At 38.9% G+C, this 27,851-nt stretch overlaps 1 protein-coding gene across 4 annotated transcripts in view; it reads left to right on the top strand.

The window, feature by feature from the left end:
• The window catches only part of LOC119647813 (aryl hydrocarbon receptor nuclear translocator-like protein 1), a 222,400-nt gene that overhangs the window by 177,737 nt on the left and 16,812 nt on the right, over nt 1-27,851 (top strand). For all 4 annotated transcript variants that reach the window (XM_038049038.1, XM_038049036.1, XM_038049035.1 and 1 more), the window contains exons 3-5: nt 18,605-18,771; nt 18,885-19,039; nt 25,309-25,514. In XM_038049038.1, coding sequence (XP_037904966.1) covers nt 18,605-18,771; nt 18,885-19,039; nt 25,309-25,514 — 528 coding nt within the window. The remainder of the gene's footprint in view (nt 1-18,604; nt 18,772-18,884; nt 19,040-25,308; nt 25,515-27,851) is intronic.

Raw genomic sequence — 27,851 nt, 5'->3', positions numbered from 1 at the left:
TTAGAGAAAACGAAAGAATATTGCATATTATTAAAAGCATTCTCTTGTCAGATTATCCCTGGACAAGACAAAGAAAATGTCGCAAACCCGCGGCCACTACAAAGAGCTATTAAGCTCCATTATATAATATGATACATGCATAATTTAGGCCTCGAAAAACAATCCTTTCTATATGACTGTTTACGAAACAATCAGGCTAATCCTTTTGTCATTGCAGATGCAGATATTAATCACATTTCATTGAATGTATGCAATATCTCTAAGTTAAAAGATAACAATTGCGTCCATAATGCTATTTCCATGCCCTGAAGAAAAAATGACTTTGAAAGTATTTTCAACATTTTTATAAGAAAGAGTAACACTTTGAATCTGCACGACCGAAATTGTTAAGATACTAGTCTACAATACAAATTTAAGGAAAGCAAATTTTTCTATTTTTACTCTTTTCAACTCTGTATACCTTCAAAAATGGGCTTTGGGAAAATTTGTACGTTAAAGTGGTTTTAAACGCAAGCGCGTTTTCGCTTGTTCACGGCTACTATGGTATCCTCATGGCGTCGACTGTGTATTCCCTTTTTCTTCTTCTATTCATTGACTTCTTCTATTCATTGCCTTTATATGGCCCAAGGATAGCAAATTAATCAATTGTGAGTGATAAAACTTGATTCCAAAGATATTCAACAAGTGAAACATTAGAAGCTTTAAATGTGTTTTTCTCCAAATAACGTCTTTTCAATTGACCGCTTGTTAATTTTGGGATCCGATTTCAATAATGTTAATGCGTTTTATTTGTTAACATATTCTCAATGACAATTTATCATAATTAGACCGAATGCCGATTAGTCGAAAAAAAAATTTTACCGTGAGCAAAATAACTAAACAAGTCGGAATACCGGAAGCTGGCGCTTCGGGTATAAAGGTTTTGTGTTCATCTTATCTAAGAAATTTCAACGCACATTTTTCTATCCGTATATAGCTACAAATCCACCGAATTGTGCATCCACCGAATTGTGCATCATGTTCTTCATTACACCTATGCTAAATTTTGTACTTCTGCGATGAACATAAGGGGGGTGCCGGGTAAATTTCTAAAATGTGGAAATATACTATTATTAACTTTATTTCTACAGATATCGGAACCGGATATATTTTGAGGCCTAGATTTCATAGAGATGCATTACTGTGATTTTTTTCGGATTTTTCGGTTGGGTAGGTTCTGAGAACGAGACCTGTTACACTTTTTGATGCTCATATTTTGAGCCCTCACTCCCCAATTTTTCACCCAATATCAAATATTGAACCAGTTTCGAAAAGTACTAATTGAGACCTTTCATTTGATACCCCACATGGCTACATTCTGTGAAAAAAAATTTTGCAGCCTCCTTTCACCTGTATGGGGAGCCCCCCCTTAAACTTAACACAAAATGGCGTATTTGTTTCACACAAAACCTTAAAAATGGTCTATATTTCCAACTTTATTTTTTCAAAGTTCTGTCATTCTGCCATTTTTTGCCAATTTTTCATAAACGGTGGTGAATTGTCACGTGAGGGACCTTACACCTCAGAACCAACCTTGAGTTTTCTGCTTCAGATTTGCCAATTTTGAGATTAATTGTATGCCATGCGATTAGGTACTTTTCGAAGTGTCAATTCGCCCCTATAGAATAGCTAATTCATTAGAATTACAAAAAAAAATGCTTATACTCTCAAAAGATAGATTAATTGATTAAACAAATGTAGAATGCTCGCTATGTTATTATATTTAATCTAACCTTGACCTTCCAATGTAAACTAATCTTTAGTTAATGTCGCCAAATATTTCTCAGTATGATTTAGATATACTCATACAAAAATGACAATATCAAATCTCCCTTCCACCAGTAAGATTTGAACCGCGACCTTTCAGTGCAACAGGCGATGCTAATATTTTACTTAATTTTTTAATAATAGTAGAATTTGCACCAAATGTTTACATTTTGTTGTAGACATTGCGAATGAGAGCAAAACATTCCTAATCATTTGTCAGATACAATATTGGTTCTAAGAATATAACCTGTTACACTCTAAAATACCTTCATTCATGTATATCTGAGCCAACGTTTAGCAATATTTACGGCAACTCCAATACCACTTCCAAAGGGGATGGGGAGGATATGGAGGAAGAAGTGTGAAGTCCTCACTCTCCAATCGCGGAGATTATTCACCCTTCTAAAAAATAGTTGGGTCTCAATGAGAGGAGAGGATACTTTGGTATCATTATAGTAAAGTTTGGTTTTCAAACCCAACCCTGAAAGGGGAGGATGTAAGGAAAGTAGGCAGAAAGAAGACGGAAATCTCTCCTCCTAAACCCTCGAAAAATAGCAATGGTTACTTTTAAAAAGATACGATGCTAGAAAATGGAGTTATTCTGATATCATAAATACGCTTCTAATTCTATGATGAACTCAACTCCACTCGAATCCAAAAGCCAAATCATTTTAGATTCAGAACGAGAGTTGTCTTGATAAGATTTCTGTCTTTGCAAATTCAAATTCAACAAATTTGTAATCAACATTTATTCATTTGAAACCACAAACTATAAATTATGATTTATTTTGGAAATTTAAATAAATCATAATCCTATTGTATTATATAGAAAAAGTACCCTTTCAAAATCAGTCAACAATCTCTAACAAAAAACCAGCTGTAATAAATCTCGGTTATCACACAATAATTCTATTCATGTGTCCAAGAAATAACAAACGACGTTCTTATTTAGTTCTAATAATTAGCGAGTTTACAAATATTTATTTATTGACCATTTAGGAAAATTGCTTTTTGTACATACTATGCAAATGTAAATTATGTCGTGGTATCTTTTGTAGTTTCTATACTACCAACCATGTACGCCATTTTGCAATAATAACCGCAGGTCATAGTGTAGAAATCATAATAAATTCTCCTATTTTATGATTCGCTCAAAGAATATGAAAGCTGAAACTTCAATAAGTGAATATGGAGATAATTTTTTCATTATTGTTGGTAAACATTATTTGACAAGGACTAAACTCATATCAGGTTTTTGAATCTAGATCTATTTTGAAATTCATCAACAATTATTAGCATGGTGTCATCAGGGTACTCTGTCCCGACGCAATCTCGAATGATAAATTTCGTGGGCGTACAAGCTAGATATTCATGAACTTGATGAGAAGGCAGCAGTAACAGTGAGTTGTTCGCACATTAGGAAAGGGCGATGATTTCATTCCTGACTCTGTAACTAGGCAACCCCAGGATGGCTAATGAATGGGCCGCCTCTGAAACAAGTGGCACAAAACAGCGGAGGAGGAATACAAGCTTCTTAGAAAGTCCTAAAGGAGTTTGAAATACATTTCACTGAGGGTGTTGTTGGCGGGGTGCTTTCACTTAGGGACCAAAAACTCTTACAACCTTTACAGCGTATTATTAAAGATATAACTCTAGCTTACTCCTATCGTCTTCTTTCTGTTCTCTCTGAACTAGAGCTATTTAGAGTATGCTTGGACGTAGCTCGTAAGGAATGAATGGATACCATTATGAGTCTCTTTATACAATACCAAAAATAAATTGCTAGGATCACCGAATATCTTGTTGTTGTCAACCTAGTTTAATGTTCATTTTTGATCCATTGCAGGCCAGTTGCTCTTATAGCTAATCCCTTGCCTGAGAATGCATCTCAGTATTATTCCAGCGCTCATTCATCAGAGCACCGCAGTTGAATGCTTCTGGGTTTAATGCTAGAAAATCGTATCAGAAGGTCGTGTTTCAAATCTCTCAAGTGGCAGTGGGATACCTGCATCAAATCAGGGTAATTATCATAGGTGAACGTAATGTTGGCCTCCTACAGTATAACACGCTTCCAGATCCTGTCCCAATTGGATAGTCTCGCCATCGATTATTATTATTATTAAAAGGGCAAAGCTATCCCGGAAATCTGAAAATCGGCGAATTTTGATCGTGTAGATCCACCAGCACCTAAGTACAGCTAAGCTGAAGTGATTGACAGCAATCAATCCCAATGTTTATTTTAACCATTCAAAATCCGCTTAACCATTGAAAATGCCACCGAATGTGGGGCTATACATTCATTTGGATGGAAGACAACCTCTTTCAACACCAAACCTCGTTTAGCGATTAGAGATGGTATCAGTCTCTCAAATGGTTTCCTGGCTCAGTAGTATATCACAAAAGCTTCTCATTCTTTGTTCGTCTTGAGACTCATAATCTCATAGGTACGCTTTCCAAAAGTCTCCAAATTTCCACGAAGTGTCCTTTCCTATCTTAATACGTAATGACAATTTTTTCTTTGAACTATTTGAAAGCTTTTATTTTCTTTCTATTCTATTTCTTTGGGGAGAAGAGACAATAAACAAACTGTTGAGGTAGCTACATATGCTGTCCTGTCTGCAGTGATTGATCCTAATTCTTTTCCCTAATTTCAAAGTTTCAATTTGCACGATTCCTTTTCTGCGGGTTTTTCTAACATACACACGTCTAATGCTTAGGGTAGCATCTGTGCTAGCAATGATGCTTGTGCTTTTTTTAAGTTATTTGTCTTCCATAAATAGTTGAATTTATGCATGAAGAATCATAATTTTTCATACAGAGATGAGGATCGGCCCATGATTTCTTGGAAACGTTCAAAGGGGGACGTCACGCTCATATCCTTGTGCAGAAATGGCTGCAATTGGTTTGAATTTGTCCTGCATTCAGATGTCCATCCATGATGAAGTTCACAGCAAGCATGCCTCAATCCAGTTTCGTCACTATACAGCCCACCAATAATTCAACAAAATCAAATAGCACGGATATCCTTCGTTTGCTCTGGACAGAATTTTGAAATCTACCCGTGAAAAACTTCCCAGAAATCAGTCAGTATTCTACCTGCTACTCCACACTCCCATCTAATGATGTTGAACCAGCACCTATTAGCACACTAGTATAAGATTCAAGTTCAACTTCTCTAGATGTTCGGTACCATACACAACGAAAATTAGACCCCCATTGTCTAAATTATCAGCGCTACCTTGGATTTCACCATCTGTAGAAGCGGCTTGCATATATATTTGAAGCTTTCCAGACAAACGGATTCTGTTCCAAAAGAGCATGTCTATGAGGACTCTTGTCCATTTCACGGTGAGTTGCTGTGGTACACACGAGCATATACTGTTTAATTACAAAAATTGGAATTGAATTGGCGGCACTGCCGGTCTATAGGTATCATGAACTGGGAAGGTTTGAAAACTGCATTGTGTACGCCCTTCCGGCCTTAAGAGGCGGATTTGAAATTGAGAAATCTAGTTCGTCGCAAAATACAAATGTCAGAGGATTTCGAGGAGTTCTGCAAAGAGGTCAAGGAAATCTGAGTGGCTGAAACACCTAGAACTAAAAAGAAGGTGGAGTTCGTCGAAATCTTGCGTGGTTTGCATAAAACATGGCCTGGAGAAACCAAGGTAGGGTGGTCTTATGGTTGCAGCGGCTCCCGGAAAGCACTGAAGCCATCTTGGCCTGTGCGGACTCCGGGTCTTTGGAGGTGTTAGCAAACACTGCTGACAAGAGCCACCACATGCATGCGCCGCGATCAGTGAAGTGGCGTGGGATGCCATAGGCCAAATTATCGAGCTTCAGCAGACTGTGACCACCCTACCGGATCTAAGCTAGCGCAACAGCGGGAGCTTTGCGTTCGGGAGGTAGGTTCCGAACTCATTCACGGTGCCCCTACCGAAATGGGCGACCGATTAGTTGCGCGTCGGGGACCTCAACGAGTCCTGCAAGCCTAATGGCGAATGGAGACCATGTGGCGATTACAGACGTCTGAATACTCAAATCATTCTAGAGTGCTACCCTATACCACTCATCCACGACTTTGCACATCACCTCGCTAACTGGCGTATTTTTACGAACTTGGACTTGCCAAGGCATACCATCAAATACCTGTAGTTCTAGAAGGGATTCCAAAAACGGCAATATGGACACCCTTCGGACTCTTCTAGTTCGCACGGATGACTTTTAGTCTGTACAATGCGACGCAAACTTTTCAGAGGTTCGTCCACTCTGTCCGGCAAAACTTTAACTTTTGTTTCATGTACTTGGATGATATTTTGATCGCCTTTTCTTCTGAGTCTGAGCATTGGGAACATCTCGAATGCATTTTTCAACGTCTCCTTGAGGCCGGTCTTGTATTTAACTTGAACGTTGATCGTTATTATAACTTACATCGCTATAATATCTTAATTTCAAGTTGATTTTTCCAATAAATGTTTTAATATAATAATTAACCCTTAAACTCATAGAACTACCATACCTAAGTAAATTTACTTCCTATCACGACCACGTTTTCTTCGATGTATTCCGTAATATTCCTAAATTTTCCAAAAGTAAACCCATAAGTTTTACACGACATTCGAAAACAAACATAATTGAGCAACTTTCGTCAACTTTGTAGTTTTGAAGTACTCTTGCAATATTGCATTTTGAAGTTTAGATGGCAAATCAATACTTGATTGAAATTTCTTTAAAGTTTGAACAGTTGTATCATGGAAGTGACGGTGCCCTTTGTGATTGGATAAATATCCATTTATATGAAATTTTATGTAGTTTCCACAATTGGTGTCATTGGGCGATTGGATAATTGTGATTTTGTTAGTTGGATCAAGCTTTTTGATTACGATATTATGGTTAAAGATACAGTGGTTATTCCAGGGAGCAATTTTCCTCAAACAAGCAGTACTATCCACCATTAAAATTTCTACCGTCATCAACGGGACACTCTGTATATTAAGGATACGCGATTTTTTTTTACATGATTGAAATGTCAACAAATCCGACCCATCTTCCCGAGCTTGGCTAATATAGAGGCATCTAAGCCCCGCACTGGTGAAAGGGACTACAGAGTGAATCCTATCTGCTATTAACTTCTCCTGCACCCTCCAAGGAACAGGCGGAAGAAAGGGAAGAGACGTGAACGGAACTGACTTGATGCCAGTTCGAGTGAAACCGGACACCGCAAACCAATCAAGGTGCAAAGTGGAAAACAGACGGCTGTGGTACCTTCAAGTGCAGCTTTTCTCAGAGAAATCAAACACGAGGAGATCGAGTCTCTGGCGGTTATGTGTGGGGGAAACCCCATTACACGCGGACTGCAGCACACGCTTCTAGCTGTTTTCCCTACCACAATAGACTAAACATAAAGATTGGTCAAATCGACTTGCAGCATGCCAAAGCCCCCTCCTATCTGTTGGCAGCGAGACTGACAAAGCTGCAGGAGTTCCTCTACATCTTTCTGGTGCAAGAGCCGTGAGTTCAATTTAACAGAATCTGTGCCATTGGATCAATAAAGGGAGCTAGGTCTCCTACAATGAAAGATCCATAAGACCGAGAGCTTGCGTCCTGATGTCAAGACGGTTAGAGGCAACCATGCTGAGGCAGTATTGTTCCCAGGACTTAGCTACGGTCATCATACAATATCAGATAAATGACGAGAGGAAAAATATCATAGTTTACTCCGCTTATTTACAATATGATTCTTTGTATCCTCCACAGACGCAAGAGCTTTGGGATCTGGTGGTGTATGCAGAATCAAGTGGCTACGAACTCTTAATAGGTTGCGATGCGAATGCTCAATATATTTGTTGGGGCAGTAGCAAATGCTATCCAAGAGGAGAGAAGCTATTGGATTTCATCACTTCAGCTGGTCTTATGACCGCAAATCCTAGGAAAATGGATTTGACAAAGTTCAATGATCTTCTTGGCAATAAAGTACAGTTTCCTAGGCGACTAAAGACTCCTTTGGCGCTGGAAGATGAATTGAAAACTCTGAACTGCACACTTTTAAAGTGCAATGGAGAGGCTTGTCCTATTTCCCGAGGCCAAAGCGGTAAAGCGGTTCCTTAGTGGAACCAGGAACTGCAAAAACCCAGGAAATCAACCAGGCGACTTCTGAACCGTGCTTGCAAAAGTAATCAGAAGACTGGTTAAATTTCAGGAACTCACAGAGTGAATATAAGAGGCTCGTTAGCCTGGAAGGCGAAAGAGAGACTTCAAGGCTGTGCAGGGTCCTCAAAAGGATTGAGTCGTACAAGTTGGACACTCTTAGAAAACCAGACAATACTTTCACTAGCTTCAGATTGAATTCAGTACAGACCCTAATGGAAGTACACCACCCGGAAGAACGGGTGAGAGAAGTGGCAGAGGGAGAGTTGACGGTTCTTGCAACCCCTTCAACACGTAAGTGCTGCAAGGGGAACTGGAAAACTGCGAAAGCGTTTGTAACAAATAAAAAGGTACCATACTGTCCTTTGAACATTTCAAAGCGCCTATCATGGATGGCATCTATCCGGCAATGCTAAAGAAGGGTATGGAGCACTTAGAGCGACCTCTAAGAAATATTTTTCGAGGATGTCTTGCTCTGGGCTACGTGCCATCCTCTTGGCAAAAGATTAAGTTTGTCTTCATACCGAAACCTGTGAAAGATGACTATTCTAATCCAAAGAACTTCGGACAGATAAGCTTGACTTTATTCTTGCTATAAAGTTTGGAGAGACTGGTGGAGCGTCATATTCGTGGAAACGTACTTAGATCACAGCCATTTAATGAAAACCATGCTTACCAGCATGGAAAGTCCTGTGAGTCTGCTCTTCGTTCTTTGGCCACAAAGATAGAAGAAGCAACTTTGAATGGTGAGGGTGTGATGCCGCCACTGTGGAGAATGCTGATCGACTCACTACTATGTGAACTGGAAAATTTGCAGAGCATTGCAAGAGTTACTGGGAGTACTGAATCCAGTTCTTACAATGCCTTCCGATTCTGGTGCCCCCATACATATGTTTGGTAGAAGATATGAAGTTACCCTGAAGCGTAGAGAGGACTGGGAAGTCCCAGAGAAATACGTGGCGGGATATACGGAAGTCTTTTACACCGATGGCTCAGAAACAGAAGGGGGTTCTGGAGATGGAGTCTACCACTTAAATAAAAATAAGAAGTGAACTTTTCCTTTGTGATAATATACAACGGTTTTTCAAACCGATCCTAAGGGCAGCAAACTGGGTGATTGACGAGTGGTTGAAGGACAGGCGCATCGCAATCTGCAGTGAGCTGCATTGAACTACGCTGGGTACCTGGTCACTGTGGCGTAGAGGGAAATGAAATCTCGGATGCTGCCGGGACCAGAACCAGCAATTGGAGTATCAGTAGCATTGGCTAAGTCTGTCTTCAAAAACTGGGAATAAGCTTCCTACAAGAACAGGTGGCAGATCCTAAATGCCGCTCGTCACACCAAACTTTTCCTGCCAGAATCGAACATGCGCACCACAAAGTTTATCCTGTCGAACAGCAAGAGGACTTACAGGGGGACTTGTGGGCATTCTGACAAGCCATAATTTACTAGCTGGGCATATGTTCAAAATAGGAATTACTCAAGATGATACATGTCCCTCGTGTAATGAGGAAGCGGAATGCACGGAGCATTTCCTATGTGGTTTTTCAGGATATCTCTGTTTTCGGGATTATCCAAACTCAATCAAGATTGTGATTTGGTCCATTCCCCAACCATAATAGCCATTACAAGCACTATGGGGCACTTTGTGGATAAAATAGTATAAGCCACATGAGGAAATGAATTATGAGTACACCTGGGCTGCAGATACATATCACCTATTATATATTAACTCGATAACGTTGTCACCAAACAGTGGTTATATTCTGGAAATAATTAAGCGTTGATAAATTAATACATACAGGATGGTTTTGAGGATACTATGTATGAAGAAGAGATCCTCCCATTTATCTATTTCTCCTCATTTCTTCGTGGGAAGATATTCTTACAATTTTGAATAGAAAGCGATGAGATTTTTTCATAATACTAAGAGGAGAGAAAACGTCGTAAATTTAATTTAAGACTACTTTATCATAATATTCGAATTAAGCCCAGTAGATAAGAGATTTTTTTATAGTATGCTTCTGTTGGTTGTAGAAGATTCTTAGTCTCTAGACATGTGTAAAATTTAGTTATTAAATTCGATAAGATGCAAAAATTATAGTTTTGAAATGGAAAGATATTCAACCAAATGTGAAAATGAGTATTCAAGATAGCTTAAAAATTCAGGGAATTTGGCTTTGTAAATAAGTTTTAGCATTTTTGATGCAATTTTTTCAACTTTCATGTAATTTTTTGCGAATATTGATTTAGATTACTATAATTTATAATTTTTATTGTTGAGTCTCTAATAAATTTCACTGGCTTCTTGTGATTCCTCCGAAAATTAGAATACTATTTTGTCCATCTGGCAAAGGGAAAAGTAACTTTCTTGGAGCCTATACAGTGAATCATTATTCTTCGAGGCAAAGTATTAATCAATTTCGGATATTTGTTGTATGTATGACTATTTGATTTGTTCCCAACCTTCCACTCCAATTTTTCACCTTCAAACGTACAATAGCCTTCACACTATTTTTAACATTACATGCAGCTTTCGTGAGAAATTTCCCAAATTTTCTGATAACTTATCATGGTCCTTGTACGAGCTTACTCTCGTTGTGGCGGGCATTAGTGAAAAAGCTCCCAGAATTTCACTTGGAGTCGCTCTCGCACACGCACTCATGGTACATGGGGGAAAATGGGGAGATGGAAATTTCGTCTGTGCCTCCACCATCATAAAGTTGACTGTGCGTAATGCTTTTTTGACAAGCCAGCCAAATTTCATTTCTATCCACACATACAGAAAATAATGGCACGATGTGATATACAGATAGATAGGCAAGCACCTACAGTGGCTTTTTATTGATTATGGCGTCCTGGAAAAACAAGGTCAATGTGGAAAATGTTCGTGTAGTCGTCGTGAAATATATAGAACGACAAACATATACAGATGTTGCCGTGGTTTCAAAGAGTGGGAACTTTGTTTTGTTTACACTTTTTAATGATATTTCAAATGTGTGCGCTTTCACTTTCACTACACCACGGAGGAGCCGAATTGCCTAGAAATGAGTGATTGAGAAAAGGAAAAGGATATGTGTTTGGTCGTCCATATATGTGTATGCATTCCATCAATTTCGGAAGTAATGGTTTTAAAATTTCCAATTCATATTTTTTTTGTCCTGACGACAGTAGTTTTCCATCAGTAAATAATCAATAGTCATTAAATCTAGGGATATCCTCGTTGAGGGATACCACTAGATCCAGCTACTATGATTACTATCGAAAATGGAGTTTCCAGCACTAAATTTCCATACAAAATTGCCTCAATATTCAAAATCAATTGACATGTGCACAGAGGAGCACAATGGTACTGTCCCTGGAAAAAACTCTAGAAAGGATCAGATCAAATATCAGCTATATTGGGGGACTTTCCAAATCAATATCATTAAATATTGATTTTGTTTCATCTTTCTAATTATCATATACAGACTTGCCTGACTATTATAAGTAACTTGATGGTCATTTATTCCTAAAAATATAAACATTTATAGAAGGATGTTTTCAATTGAAAGTGGCAAATTGGCAAGTCCTCTCACACGTGAGTAGCATTCAGCAAAAGCATGGTCCAAATCGATGGCAACAAATTCAGAAAACTACCAATATTTTTCTTATTTCGAAGTAAATACGGCATTTCAGGAATCAGTTATTCATCTTCGATATGCGTTTACTCAGAACTGGTTCCCGAAGCACACAAGATCCAAAATTACCAAATTTATTGGTCAAAATTGTTTTGTTGAAAATCGCATATAGTGTACTTCGAAGACCCTTTCATCAATGTGCTGACAGTAGGTCGTAAGAAAATTTGTTTTCATTCGTTGCTGCTGCCCAAAGCCCAAATGGTTCAGAACTAACCGGGAGTGAGTTCTATACTGACGTGGATAGCCAGTAATCATCATCATCAACGGCGCAACAACCGGTATCCGATCTAGCTCTGCCTTAATAAGGAACTCCAGCCATCTAGAATTTTGGGGGGAAGAGGGGGAAGAGAAATATCCATATAATCTCAAATTTCTTGTTATTTTTTCCATATCAATAGAGCTGTGCTTCAGTTGAAATATAACAATTAATAGTGTGTAAGTAATAAACCTGCCGCAGAAGAGCTAGCACAGAGACAAAAAACATCCATGACGCAACCGTGATTTAAAATCGGGAAACTAATATTCAACAAAATTATTCACTGCATTATCATTTCACTAAATGATCCAATAATGGATGCTATGCATCCTGCCGAGAAACCATGGAAAGTATGGAATTCCCCCGGGCTCGAAATTTTTTCGGTTGATTCGGAATATAAATTTCACTAAAGAAAAGGAGTAATATGGAGCGGGAATATTTTTCACCCCGGGCCTCATTTTTCTGCATGCTGTTCACACCGGGCCCGGGTTTCCTATTTACGGCTCTGACCATAAGTTTGAACATTTGTCTTCGAGACTATGGTGTGCATTGAGTTTTATTTCGATTTTTGCTTACTTACCTTTTGCCTGGTACCATTTTTAACAGTTCTCCTTTCGCGCTCTTTAGTCTCAGATCATCAGTTCAGTTCCTGACTACCAATTTGTACTGAAAACAACAATTTAAAATTCAAAGTGAAATTATGCGGTGTTTCCAACGATTAATTAATTAAAATAATAAAACTTGTTGTTTCTTTTTCGTTGGTGTGGGTATTTATTCTTGCAAATACCGATATTTCGGGAACCACTTGTTCCCTTCATCAGTGCAAACAAGTTTCTTGTTTGCACTGATGAAGGGAACAAGTGGTTCCCGAAATATCGGTATTTGCAAGAATAAATACCCACACCAACGAAAAAGAAACAACAAGTTTTATTATTTTAATTTAAAATTGTTGTTTGAAGAACTATCATAGTTCAGAACCTTCGTCTTCAAGATCCATTACGCTCTGCAAGACATATGCGTCGTATTTTCCTTCTATCGATTCTGCTGTTTGAGAAGGACAGATCAGATTCATATCAACATTTAATTCTATATAAAGAAGCGGAATAGTCAAAACTCTGAGTTGACTGAGTAGATTCATTTTGGTGCCAAAACGAAAGCGAAGCTCCCAACAATCAGCCGAGAGAAAATACTTCAAAGGTGTCTAAAAAATGGAGGAGATGGAGTCAAAATAAACTCACTCTTCAGCCTTTGTCTTGTTGAAAATCGGCTTCGGTGCATCTTGATCGGTTTCGTGATTTGCTCGGTCAATGCAAAGGCCTAATCTGGATGGAGTCACGAAGCTTTCAAATCACCATCCAGCGCATCAAGTCGAAAGAACTTCCATGTCAAATATTAATTAGTTTTCGGGTTGAATTAGAATGCGGAGAAAGCAAATTGAAGAATGGCGAAGTTCACCCAAAATATAAACAAGTCGGAAATCGGAAGGTCGGCGCTTCAGGTATGAAAGGTTCTGTTGATATCTGAGTATACGATGCCCTCAATTATACATAGCTCGTAGTGTATGATGCTCGCTAGTAAAGTGTACCTGTTTGAACAGATATCATTACGAGGAGTATTTTGGAGCTTAGATATTAAGTGCATGGACTAACATGATTTCTATCAGATATTTTGTTGGGTGGTTTTTGAGAATGGATTCTTCAAGTAATTGATCTTTTGGATCCCGCCCCTTGCTTTGTAACCAATGTTAAAACTGATATCTGTTTTCAAAAATAGTAATCGAAACCTTTCAGTTGATACCCCACATGGCAAGACCTCTCCCCTTAAGTTGAGCATCCAGCGCTGTAACTCACCGCATGTGTGGGGTTCACAGTTCCCAGCTTCGCACCAAATTTCGAGTCAATCGAGCTAGAAATTTGCTTTAAAGATGATAAGACAGCCAATTAAGCTTGACAAGAATCCACTATTAACGAAGAAACGGATTAAATTAACCTCAAAATCAACAAAATATGTAAAATGTATAATAGAAAATTCATCAGCAGCCACCTCAACGCTAAAATAAAGACTTAGAATTTTGCTGTGCAGACATTTATTAAAAATGAACGACAGACGGTTTTATTCAGGGCAGAGATGTCCTTTTTTAAAATATTTCGTCCGCAGAATAAGAGGGTTCCGTGGACCAAAGAAGTTGAAGAATGCTTCTCTCTAACTGGTCCGGTCCGTTACCAAATAGACTCAGGACTTCCTGAATAAGGTTGTTTTCACAGTGATTTACACAATTAACACTCTCATCGTGTTTGCAAATGTATATAGGGGACCTATTAGCAACTTTCGGTAACGATACAAGGGTGAGACAGCGTATAATAAATGTTTTTGCCTTGGAAAGTTGGATGCTTATTCGAAGGGGAAGAGTTTATGGATTAAAAACTGTGGAAGAAAGTTTCTCTCCATTTGGTCCTGTCTGTCAACAAGTGGTTGCAGGCACAAAAAGTATATGCCATTAACTGTTTTCCTCACAAAAGCAACTGTTTTTTTTTTTCAACATTTTTGACTTCACCTACACCAATGACAGACCATATACTCCATTATTGGCCAATTGGTGTCCGAGAAAATGCGGCTGAGATACGAATGGCAAGTAATTTGACCATCTGCTTCAAATTGGCAATTCAAAAATGCAACTAAAGCTCTAAGACAAGCTCTCTGGAAAAGAAAAATATGCGTCGGTACCTGTCCAACTTATCCCCTAAAACATAATCTGTCTATTCACTTTGAAATGGAACAAGGCACAAGAAAACGCTAACGCCCATTCACCAGTCGGCAGGAAGTCCATTTAAAAGAATAAAGTTAAATATATGAAAGGCTCCTAGGATCGATTTCTACTGGTAAAATAATCAAGGAACTACCATATGCAGCTCTCATTTGCCTAACGTGCACATTCAATGGTGTTCAAGTTGCCCCAAATCATTATGATTCAAAAATCTGGTAAGGAACACGTCTAACTCTCATCGTACCGATAGATCAGTATGCTGCCGAAAAATCTACAAATTACCTCAATAAGCAGCGTATCATACCACTCCATCAATTTGTCTTCCATAGGAAGGACACACAACTGAACAAGCTCACCAATTAGTAGAAGTAATGACAACTGCTTCTGAGAATAAAGACTGCTGTTCAGATTAGAGGGGGGAGGGGGATACCCTCCGGGCCCATAGTTTTCTCGAGGGTCCCTAACAAAAATTTCAAAGGAAAAGGGAGAGAAGAGCCCCGCAGAATTTTCGCCACATTCCCGGGCCGCGTTTTCCACATAATTTTCACCCCGGACTCGCAAATATGTATCTAGGATCAAATACTACTTTCTGTACTACTTTCCGTAAATTGACAAAATTCGATTTCGGTAATACTCGTCGTTAACAGTGCAATTATCGTATATGGTAATAGGCTCGGATTTTCTGTATAAACTGATGCCTCCGGCCACCATAATTTCAAGCTTAGGTCGTTGCACTGGCTTTATCGACTTTGGATCGGATGTCCTTACTCGCATATTCTGCCAAATCGGTTTGGGTAGGGCTCAATTGGGGATTCGTCCGTAAAAACAATGCGAGCTCGTTGTCGCTTGCCCCTCGCATTATCTAGAGTATAGCCTTCATTGATTAGCCTTTTACACAAACTTTTCCGATCATCATATTTTTTTTAGACAAAACTGGTTTCGTTGGCCTTACGTAAGCATGTTTTCCTCAGGAATGGCTTCTCATGTAATCCCTGACAGTTGTCCTGCTTCCTTTTGCCAGCGACGTTGAAATTCTAGTGACTGATTTGAAATTTTTGCCACAGTTCTAGTTTCAACTTCGATTTTGCCCTTGACAACCGATGTGATGTTTTTTTATCCGCCGAGGACAGGACAGAGGGTCTACCACTGTTGCAGAGTTCTTTGAGCTGTCCTGCAGGGCTGTGGTCCATAGTTTCATGGCCTTCCATGAAACTCCAAGTTGGTAGCTGATCGAAGCCATGCTGTTTCCTTGCCCTTGCCTATGCAGATCTTATATCCTTTTGCGTAATTCTTTTGTTAAAACCATGGTCCTACATAAAAACTATCCATGATATGAAAATTGTTCCAATTTTTTGAAATTTACCAAATTATTAAAATTCGTCTTTACCTTATATTGACTGTTTTCGCAATGAATGCCTTTCCAAAAAAAATCGAAACTACGCTACCAACAAGAAGTACGCCGTTAATCTTTACGAATATCTCACCGATTAATTCAACTTCATTTACAATGATTTTCAATTTCAATTTCCTAGTCTCGAACCTCGCTGTCAGAAACGTTTTGGAAAATAAGTACTCTTTTGGAGTGAAACACATTTTCTTCTTTTCAAAGTAAACCATGTACAATATTTCATTATAACTAACAGGAGAACCTTAACACTGAGTTACTTAATGTAAGGTAAAGCATAATGGTCTTAAGATTACGACGATGTTTATGTGATGTTGTAGTCCGGGAGCTTCAAAATCGAAGGAAAGCCTGCAAAGAAAACCCCCACTCTATGATGGTTCTAGATGGGAGACGGGGGGAGGTGGAGTAAGCAAGTGGGAAAAAATAAAGGGGAGATAGTAAGAAGAGGTGACAGAAAGTGAGTGCAGGTGAGAAAGGGGGAGGGGTTATAGACGTATGCTGGCATTTGTGGGTTTCACATATTGTGAAAGGGAGTAAGGGCCTGTTTAGAGGGTGACTCTACCTTCGCCGTATTCAAGGAGATGGAGGATAATTTGAGGAAATTTGCTGTGGGTTAGGAGATTGTTTTGAACGCAGTTTATGTTCATAGAGGATTTAATTAAGGCGTTCGGGTGATCTCTGCAGTTGCGGAGGAATTTAATGGCCTGGTTGATGAGGATAGCGTCGATGCGTGGAATTTCGCTCCTGTATAGAGTGGTGTTTGAAAGTTATTTAGAGTGATCTTCGTTACGGCAGATTTGGGTAACATGCCGGAGGAATCATCTCTTCTTTCGGCGCAGTCGCTCCATCTGCACCGGGGATGAGTCGCACCAACAAATGAAGCCGTAGGTGATGATTGATCCTATGAGCTGTTTGTAGCACATAAGTTTGATTTTGTTTGGGGTTGGGCTCTTGTAGAGTAGGATTGGGTGGAGAGCATAGAAAACCGAATTGACTTTGGATAGGACTTTTGTGATATCTACATCACAAACGTTGGATAGCCTTGAGTTCAAGATGACACCAAGATATGTTATTTTGTTTGTGTTTGGGATTATAGAGTCGTTTATCCGGAGTGATAGGTTATTGGTCGTTTATAGTATGTGTTTGGATAGTTGGAGGTGGCCTCGGAACACAATTGCCTGATATTTTTGGGGATTCAGTGGGAGCTTTAATCTAGTGAAGTAGTGGTATAACTCGTCAAGGTAGGAGTTAAGGCGTGATTTTCCTAGTGGTATATTTTTGTTTGTGGTGCAGAGTATCAGATCCTGCCGGGCATGAGTATGCCGGAGAGTTGGCTTCGGGAATTGCGACTTTCGCCGATCGATTTTCTAAGAAGTTCAATGTGAGCTTGCATAGGTGAGGATGGAATGTCAGAGACTGGTAGCTTATGGACTAGTCCGTGCTGCCAGACAGAGTCGAAGGTCTTCTTCAGATCAAAGAGGCATGCTTTGTAGAGGTTTTGTTGTTGAGGTCCTTGAGGGGACCTACCTATTAGTTATTAGCACTGATGAAGGGGACACGTGATACCTGAAACAATTGTATTCTAAAGAAAATAAAAAAAATTACATAATAAGGAAAAAACGTAGTTTTTTTCTTAATCTATAATCACTGTAAAAAATAGAAACATGGACACAGATTTCCACTTGAATTTTAGTTTGAAGTTTCTGTCTTCAAACCAATATGGATTTATGGCATTGAACTTTGAGACTGTTCGTCACCGACAGTTGGCAACCTGCTATAACAGCACTGTTAAAAATATTGACTCCATATCAGGTGTATCGTGATATATAATCAATGCCAATATTTATTAAGAATTACAAGTACCAATCGTTACAGACATAATCGAAAGATGCAGAGAATCCTATCAGCGGACATGAGAAAATCATTCAAATGGACGAATTAAAGATTCAGTAACTCTTTTGCAAATATACTGAAGATAAGCAAATTATTTCTAAGATAATGAAATCAAATAAATAAATACTCTAATGAACTGGGTTTTTAAAATTTTTTAGTTATTTAGATACGTCTTGCTTTAGAATTGCAAAGATTCTGTGTTAAAAAAAAATCAATTTCAAAAACAGCAAACAAATATTTTTGTTCATAAAAACGGCAGAACATTTTAAAATTAATTGATTTTCGACTGTAATGAAAATTATAGACACATTCAAAATAAATTACGAGCAGTTTGCGGAAATATTCGCCAATGCTATCTGAGATCATTACATTTAAATTAATTAAAATTAATTGAATCATTTAGCGATATCAAGTCAGCTATTTCTAGGGTCACTACCACTAACATATCTATCATCATCCTTAGGTTTTATCAATATTTGCAATTACCTCATGATTAAAATTCATGGAAGATGGATTTACCTTTTTCTTGTAAATTGTAATTTGCCATTATTTACCAAATGCAAATTTGATATACATAGTTTTCTTCCAATCAAAATATTGTTTTCCACCACAAAGCCTACATCTGACCTTCCTTTTATTTTCTTTCTAATTGCAGTAATGGTCGGGAGGCACGAAATCGAGCTGAAAAGAATCGACGGGATAAACTCAATGGGTCCATTCAGGAGTTATCATCAATGGTGCCACATGTTGCCGACTCGCCCCGTCGCGTAGATAAAACTGCTGTACTTCGATTCTCTGCCCACGGACTCCGCCTTCTTTACGGTACTAAAGATTCAATATAAATCCATGGGAAATTATAATTTGTTTGTTGATTCCGAAATACAATAATTATAGCGAATAGAAATTCAATTTATCTCATTCCAATCAATTTTCAGTGTTTGGAAATGCAATTAATGGAAAACAGAGTGTGGAAAGTTTTGTTCCGGACTCATTGATGAGACTCCTCGATAGCTTCTTATTGACATTGACATGTCGGGGGCAAATTGTATTGGTTTCGCCAAGCGTTGAACAACACCTAGGACACTGCCAGGTAATTGAGCTATTATTAGGATATGATATATATTATCACAAGTTCACAGTAAATATACAGTAGATCACACTACCGAACCGGACAATCAAAACTAATCCATTTCTGGAATATGATTGACCCTAAATTTGTCTTTTTAGAGAAAAGTTAATATAGAATGCGAGTAATTGGTGTATGTGGTTCTTGCTCCTAGAAAACCTTATTAATATACTAGATTTGCATTTACTATTTCAATGTCCCTTAAAATGATCAGAGTATTTACCATTTCCCTATTATTTTCTTTCATGCACGTGAAACTATTCTGATCCTGTAGTAGCGTTTGTTATTGGTCATTGTGTAAACAATCGAAACAATTGTTGCACAATAGATAGATGACCTTCATTCTCCGCCTGGTATCTAGTTTCAAATCAATATTTCAAAAATATTATGCACCATAGCATTATGAACAATATTTATTCTATAGTACTCGCAATAATAAAATGGCTTCAATTTCATTTGTCGGGGAGGAAATGGAGAGAAATTGCTTCCAGCGTGCATATTCTCCTCTCTATTTATTAGTTTTTTTTATAATATTCTGTACCACATGTCCTTGGTTGACATGTGTACCATACCAAATGTTTATATTCCAATAGAGTTAACAAATTTGATCATCAAATATTATTGTACTGAAGCCCCTACATAATATGGTAGTTGAATTCAAAAAAGTTTAGAGTTTTTTAGTATTGTAGAAAGATAGAAATATCGTCAAACTTTGCATCGTAATTCTATTAATATCGCTTTAATATTTGTTAGTAGACCTTTAGAATTAGGCCCGCAGTACAGCAGACTTGGGAGCCCCGGTATGTGATGAGTCTTTTTATTGTTTTTCTTGACTGGCTAAAATTCTTCAACCTATGTTACTACAGTCTAATAACAAGACAAGAGTTAATCGATATGGCGACGAATCTCCAAAAAATCTTTGCATCTTTCCAATGTTGCCCTCTTTGTTCCCAGGAAACAAATCGAGTTGCTCGAATACCTTTTCCGAAGAACAAAAACTGAAAATATCTGTTCAAAGCAGATCCACCGAATGGGGTGGAAGAAAGGGGATAATTTCCTCATGTCCTGAATTTTCTGGGGGGTCAAAATCGACAAACAAAATTAGATTGATCGTACAATTTCGGAGAAGAGGCCGCATAATTTTCTGCCCGTGACTTATTTTTCCCTATGACCCTGCCCGTAGCATAAAAGTACTTGGTGAAATGGCTTCAGTGTCTTCATAGGGTAGTCTCCGTTTTCTTAAATACAAAAGCTTAAATTCTTGTTAAAACAAAGAATGAATCCTCAAAGAAGTCATGCCTCAAGCCAACGGTCAAGTACACCCTGAACCTCAGTAACAATCCAATATTTCCACCATTTGATTACGAAGAAAATGTTTCTGACCTGATCTTTGCACCTTTGTTCTTAGTCACAAAAACAAGCAACAATTTCCAGGTCAATTGAAAACAACTCAGCATTCTTATGGGTAGATTGCATCTGAAACATTGGAAAGGTTAACTTAGGCAGGCTTTTCAAAGTTTTTCTTAAAACTCGGAGGCAGACAATGATGAACCCGTTTTCTCAGGGGGCCTCAGAATAGTAACTTCAACAAAATTAAGTTGATTTTGAAACTGGAGGAGGTTTGCATAATTTTTACCTACCATAATTTTCTTTAAGCATAAAATCCTAAAATGAAATAAAATGTTTGCCTTAAAGGAATATGAAAACACGAAAGAGATTTATCCCATGCAATTAACCAAAACAAAAAATCTGGAATATGATCAGATAGAGTCTAAAAATAAGCTATTTATCCGGGCGTTTGACGTGCTCCGATCATTTCGTTCAATGTAGGTGACAACCCGATCATTCCTCCTGCCCACCCTCTCCGAATCGATGTCATCGATGAAGAGGAAGAAATAAAACATTGCAATCATCCAGTTCAATGTAAGTGACAACAGTTCAAGCATTTCTCCTGTCTACCTTGTCCGAGTGGATGTCATCAATGAGGAGGAGCAAATAGAATGTTGCCATCTCTTTGCGAAATCGAATGGAGTGTCCTTATCTATGATAGACAAGAAACCCCCACTATATTTCCTAGTGTGGTACTGAACCCAGATTTTATCAGCCGAACTTGATGCTCAGCATACTCATGGCACGCATGGCAAGAGGTGTCTTCCTCTCTGGCTAGAAGATCCCAAGGCCTGTCATGTTGAGCCAGTTAGAAAGTTACACAAACTGATAAACTGCCAAGCAGGCTCTACTGCTTTGTTCTAGTATTGGATCAATTTGCAGATGGAAGAACGTTCCACTGTCGACATGACACTGATATTTTTCTTAGATTTTGGGCCCCTAAGAAACTACAGGGACTCACTCTCTTTTCTCCCGCTCTGTTCATATCTGCGCATTTAGTATATTCGCAGTGAACCACGGGCACTTAAGCAAACCAGATGCTTAGCACAACTTTAACATTGCGGCGGACTTATCCTTCCTTTTTTCGAGCCTGTATGCTCCATGTTGTCATTACGATAACTGGAACTTCGAATCTAAAAACTTCATCACCAGTGATCACGGTGTTGAGAATGAAATTTGGTGTAATAACATTGTTTAACTTTTTCTGTCATTCTGTACAAAACAAGCATTCTGCGGCATTTAAAGCGATCACTCATCAAGTGCTTAGTGAGTACAACGAGTAACGAGAAGGGGTGGTGGCTTTGCCCCACAATTGGCGTTTTTTGATAATATGGAGGGTTCCATATTCAGCCTAGCATCACATTTTCCCTTTTTAGTCCTGCTCGTGTATTAATCCGCAAAATCGCAAAAGTATCCAGAAGGGTATTAAATGGAGGCGGTCTGGCAATAAAGGGCACGCTAAAAATGCGATCGGACCTAAAGTCCTGTTGATATTCGGAAGTGAGATAGATCAATTCGATCACAACTTTTAAAACAAGTCGGGAAGCCGGAAGCTTAACACTTCAGGTATAAAAGGTTTTGTGTTTCCCTCTGCGAGAAGCATAACGCAGTTCTCCATTGGCTGACAGCATTGACTGGAGATATTTAAATCACTCAGTTCTGTCAAGTAACTTGCCCAGAACTGAGCGATTTAAAAATCTCAATGTTAGTCAATGGAGAACTGCGTAATGAAATTGCTTCAGGCATTAACCCACCCTGGATGAAGTCGTATTCCACAACTGGTGTTCTTTCTGATCGGCGTACCAGCGAACATCTTAAATCTAAAATTTATATATGGAATAATTGTCGTCTATGCTGGTACAAAATTCGGATGCCCTATGATGAATTTAACGGGGTTTTTCAGTAAATTTCTAAAAGTTGGTAATATACTATTAGTAAGCAGCAGCAGATAGCGGAAGGGGAATTATTTTGAAGGATTTTTGGATTTGGTAGTTTCCAAAAATGGGTCCTGTCTCACTTTAAGTGCGTACATTTGAACTCTTTACTCACGCACTTTGCAATTTACGCCAACACTACTAACACTTTCGGAAAGTGCTAGTCCAGACCTTTCATTTGATACCCTACACGACTATATCCGGTGAAGTTTTTTAAATCCCTCCTTTCCATGTATGGGGAGCCCCCCTTTAAACTCCACCTACATTTATGTCACTCACTGTATCCGTGGTATTTCATAGTTCCCATCTGTCCACCAAATTTCGTTCGGATCGATTTAGCCGTTTTGTAGAAAAGTACGTGTGACAGACAGACCGACAGACACGCAGACAGTGAATCGATTTTAATAAGGTCTTGTTTTAGACAAAACTTTAAAAAGGTGATGCTGGAAGTTTTGAATAAGATACATCGGAACCTAAGATTAACAATCGATATAGAGGACAATGGAGAACTTCCAATTCTCGATTTAAGGGTCATTAGAGTGGAAAAGGGAGTCTGTTTTGATATCTGTAAAAAGCCTATATATAACCAGCGAACGATTCCGGAAAATTCGAACCCCTCCCTTTTACATAAAATGGTCCCTTCCATGCAATGATCCACCGATTGTTTACCGTGCCTCTCAGTACTGGAGGATTTTGGAAAGAAAAGGAATATATCATCGACACCGAATTGAAGAACGGCTTCAAATCGTCGATTATTGAAAAACTCAAACAGGTTTTCTGGGTACTTGCTGAGTTTGGTAGAGAAATACCTGTTGAAAGTCTAGGCATTTATGGGTACTCAGCGACTTCGGTTGAGAAATAACTTTAGGAGTCTTCTCAATGGCACAGGATGCAAGCCGTCAAAGCGGGGGTATCACAAACTTCGGTATTGGCCGTCTGATTATAGATGTGATATATAATAAAATATTTTTGCTTGTCGTCTCAGAAGACGGAACGATTGCTGGTTTTGCGGATTGATTATTATAGTAATTCATTAGGGGAAGATGAAAATCTACACGGTGAAGACCATGGAAGCTGAGAAATGTTGGCTAGAATGGGTTGCGTTGACCCTGGCTAAGGCGAAAATTTCAGTGATCTTGATAACAAATCGAAGGATATCCAACTGGAATTCGATGGACATACAGTTGTCTCTGAGCAACACGTGGAAAATTCTCGAAAGAATGATTGACGTTACCCTAAGCTTTGGGCAGTACCTAAAATATGCATATTAAAAGGTAGTTTGCGTCACGGCAGCACTTGCATGGATTTCGCCGTGTACTGTCGGGCCGAAGCAGCAATAGATTGCTTCCAGCTGGAGTAGTGTGGTCCACTCTGCTATACGCATCGGCCAGAAATAAGGGCACTGACTCCTCTCATTAATAATTTAGAACAGAAAAGAAGAATAAGTATCACACACTCTCCGGCTTCGCTGAAACTTATAAAAACGATGAAAAGATTAAATATCGACATGGTGCCATTGAGTAGGTTTGACTAGCTTAAAAGCAGGCTAGGATCCCCCAAGAATCGCAAAATAAAACACGAATCTAGCGGGGTATATAAAGTGACATGTCCAGATTGGAAACAGCCAGGGAAAGAATAAGAAAAACACGACAGTGAAATCCTTGATAGCACGGCACTTCATTGTGGAGAAACAGCGTCACATGGGACAACGTAGAGATTGTCAAGCCGCATTCCTTGAATAGCAGAAAGTTGGATGCGCAAGAGGGCTTGGCGATCCTAAAGGAATCAGAAGGATCCGTTAAAGAAACCATCAGTTTGAATCCCACGCAGTCTCCACCTTTCCCACAAATATCAAAACTAAAACTAACTTCAAAAAGTACTACTTGTGACCTTTCATTTGATACCCGACATGATTATATTCAGTGATAAAAAATGTTACTCCCCCCCTTTGCATCCTTTCATTCTCATATGGGGCTTATATGGTATCCGTGAATCCTTACAATTATACCACTCGCCTTAGGAGCAATAATGAAGATGATATATGCGACTTGAATCACAAGCATCCAGTTGTTTGTCACACTGACGGGCTATTAAATCTCAAGTCATCTACCAAAACCTAGGTATAATAATGCAGGACAATTGATCAGAGTTTTTCTCACGCTTTTTAGTGCATGTTTACATTCATTCTTTAACGAAAGTGGATACTGACGATTTCCATCCAACCAGGGTCAAGGCATCAGACGTTGGCTTCAACTAGGCCAGATGTAACTCATCAGATGCTGCCTCACCCTGTCGTGGAAGTAGTGTGACCGAAAGTGGTAACCAAACACTGGCTGCTTCCTCTTCTATCTGTTGGATAAACTCCATATAAACCAGTATATTCACCGATAAACGCTACTACGAAAATGTGGATCAACTTATTTTAAATTTGAATAATAATACTAAATTCTCCCTACTGCTAATTGCACAGTTGCAACCAAGGGCGTTGCTCAAACACTGTTTTTTGGAATTCGTTATTTTTCCGCAATCATAAACTTTTCACGTGCAATTGTGCTTTTCCCAATATTTGATGTTTACACTCTCTTACTGCATTGAAATCCATACCGGAAATTAAACACATACTACGTGCCACTGTATAGTAAATAGTAAAATGTTCGGTTCGTGATTCTGTGTCCAACGAAAGTATCACTGAGCAAGCACGTACCAAGCATCCATCAACTCTACGTGCATTCCCTTTATTTAGAATATACAACGCCAATTGCGAATACTATGTAGTATAATATTCTGTAGATATTAAAAGTTAGCTGTTGCTATTGCTTATTTACTCATGGTTCTTCATACATTTACCAATAACCCATTTCAGCTTGTTTTTGCGTACAATTCATTTGATTTGCATTCCATTCCTTGCAGACTGATTTGTTTGGACAGAATATAGCGCAAATAACACATCCCGATGACCAGGCCATGTTGAAGAAACAATTGATACCCACAGGACTGGAAAATCTGTTTGATGTTCAACCCGAAGATGAATCGGGTGAACCAAGACCCCGAACTAAGGAGGAGGAGGAGGAGATTGATCGAAAATTAAGTGCTGATAAGAGGGTGTTTACAGTGAGGTAAGTATGCAATTGCATTCGATGAAATGATGCGCATTAAATTGCCGAGAGACGATGAAAACGAGAAACAATTTACGTCGTGATTATTCTTTGATTCTAAACTGTATAATTAATATTATACTGTGAATTGATCTTGTTTTCAAATAGTAGCACTTTAACTATTTCTACTTAAGTAAACTATAATGTTTAGATGCATTTCAAGTATGACGAAAAGTGAGCGATTAGAATAGTGACCACTTGTTGCTTCATACAGATATGCACATATTTATATGAATGTTAACATCAGAAGTGCGTAGTAGGAAGTAATACGTTTTGAGTTTAACCATAATAACAGATTCTTTCTTAATGATGCTGGAGCAGCTCAGGCAGGGTCTACAAAACAAATGCAAAAAATACAATTGCACAAATCTCTGTAATGAAATTTACTTTGTTTACTTTGTTTGTTTTGAAATTTTAAAAAATCCAAATATTTTATTTGACAATTATACAATTTTTCACTGGCGCATATTATTGAGACTTTATCATTTATGAATATACGAACAATGTCAGGGAGACGTCCACCAAGACCACGGAAAAGTGATCTCTCAAGTTCGCGGTTAATGGGCAGGAAGTGTGATTCGAGTGAAAACTAAATTCGTCACCATTTGGCTAATCAAGGTCTACACTCTAACTCCAGGCAAGAACAACTCGGAAAACAATGAATTCTATAACCGCCTTGAGTTACTACTTCCCCTCGAACGATGTGATGGTGATTCTTGGTAACTTCAACGCGAAGTTAGTAAAAGAGCTGATCTACCGTGGAGCTACTGAGGCCCAAAGTCTCCACGATATAGCTAATGAGAACGATAATAGCCCCCACATCCGCTTGCAGCATAATCATGCCAATTTCATCGATTTGTTCCCTTACCGCAGGTTCCACAAGAGTGTGACGCAGCGGGGTTAACAACATTCGAAATAAATTTCGATTGACAGTTGCCACCACCGGTGTTGTACGTGGCGGAGTAGGCCTGGAGGTTTCGCAGGACCAAGTGAGTCAACATTTGACCCGAAAGTCTGCCGTGTGAACTTGAAGAGTCCAAAGGGTATGCATATTGCCGTCTTTGGAATGTCTTCTGGAGCTACAGGGATTTGGTGATAGGCATTGGTTAAATCCAAGGTCGAAAAGATGCGGCAGTTCGCAAGATGATGCGCAAAGTCGTGGATGAGTGGAATAGGATATCGGTCTGGAACAGTCTGCGCGTTTAGCGGCGCCATTCGCCGTTTGGCGTAGGGACCATATGGAGTGGGGAAGACCAACAGCTGTCTGAAGGTCTGCAGATACCCGGACATTGACTCTTGTAATGGGCTCCAGAGCCCTGCTCAAAAACAGAACTGGGTTCTAGAGCCGGAGTCTACTTCTCGAATAAAAACGAGAAATGGGCTTTTCCTTTGAGACAATATGCAATTGAAGGGCAGGCGCATTGCAATCTGCAATGATAGCTAGGTTGTATTGAGGGCGTTGAGTAGTTCTTTGATCACCTGTAAAATCGTCCAGGAATGCAGAAAGCGTTTAAACTCTATCTACAGATTAAATACGGTGGACTTTTGGTACCAGGTCACTGTGGCGTAGAGGGAAATGAAATCTCCCCTATACCAGGACCAGAACCAGCAATTGGAGTATCAATAGCATTGGCTAAGACTGTCTTCAAAAACTGGAAACAAGCTTCCGACAATGACAGGTGACAGAACCTAAATGCAGTTAGACACACCAAACTTTTCCTGTCAGAACCGAACATGCGTACCGCAAAATTTATCCTGCCGAAAAGCAGGAGGACTTGCAGAAGTATTGTAACTATCCTGACAGGCCATAATTCACAAACTGGTCATATGTTCAGAATAGGAATTATTCAAGATGATACGTGTCCCTTCTGTAATAAGGAAGCGGAATCCACGGAGAATTTTCTATGTGAATGCCCTGGCTATGGAGGCATCAGACATCAGATCTTCGGTTCCGATGGTCTCCAGTTGCGAAGGGTAGCATCATGTCCACTAATGGGAATCCTGTGATACGTTAACGAATCCAAGATATTCCGTTAAATGGGGGTGTCGAGTACAATGGGCAACCACGGCCTAAGCGTTCAGCAGCCACGGCTCCTCTCCCACCACACAGATCCACACGAATGTTTTAACAAAATTTAAAGCAAATTTCAGCATAATTGTGGCTCTATTATGCGAATGGCATCTTTGATATCCACTTACCTATTACGTTTCACACAACTCCAAAAAAACCTTCTCCTTTGGAGTTTGGAAAGTAAGGGAAAAACCTTTTTTGAACAATTTTTTATATTATTTATTTAA

This window comes from Hermetia illucens, chromosome 2, assembly GCF_905115235.1.
Source record: "Hermetia illucens chromosome 2, iHerIll2.2.curated.20191125, whole genome shotgun sequence".
Lineage (NCBI taxonomy): Eukaryota > Metazoa > Arthropoda > Insecta > Diptera > Stratiomyidae > Hermetia > Hermetia illucens.
Note: the sequence above shows the minus strand (reverse complement) of the source record. Positions and strands in the feature narration are given on the sequence as shown.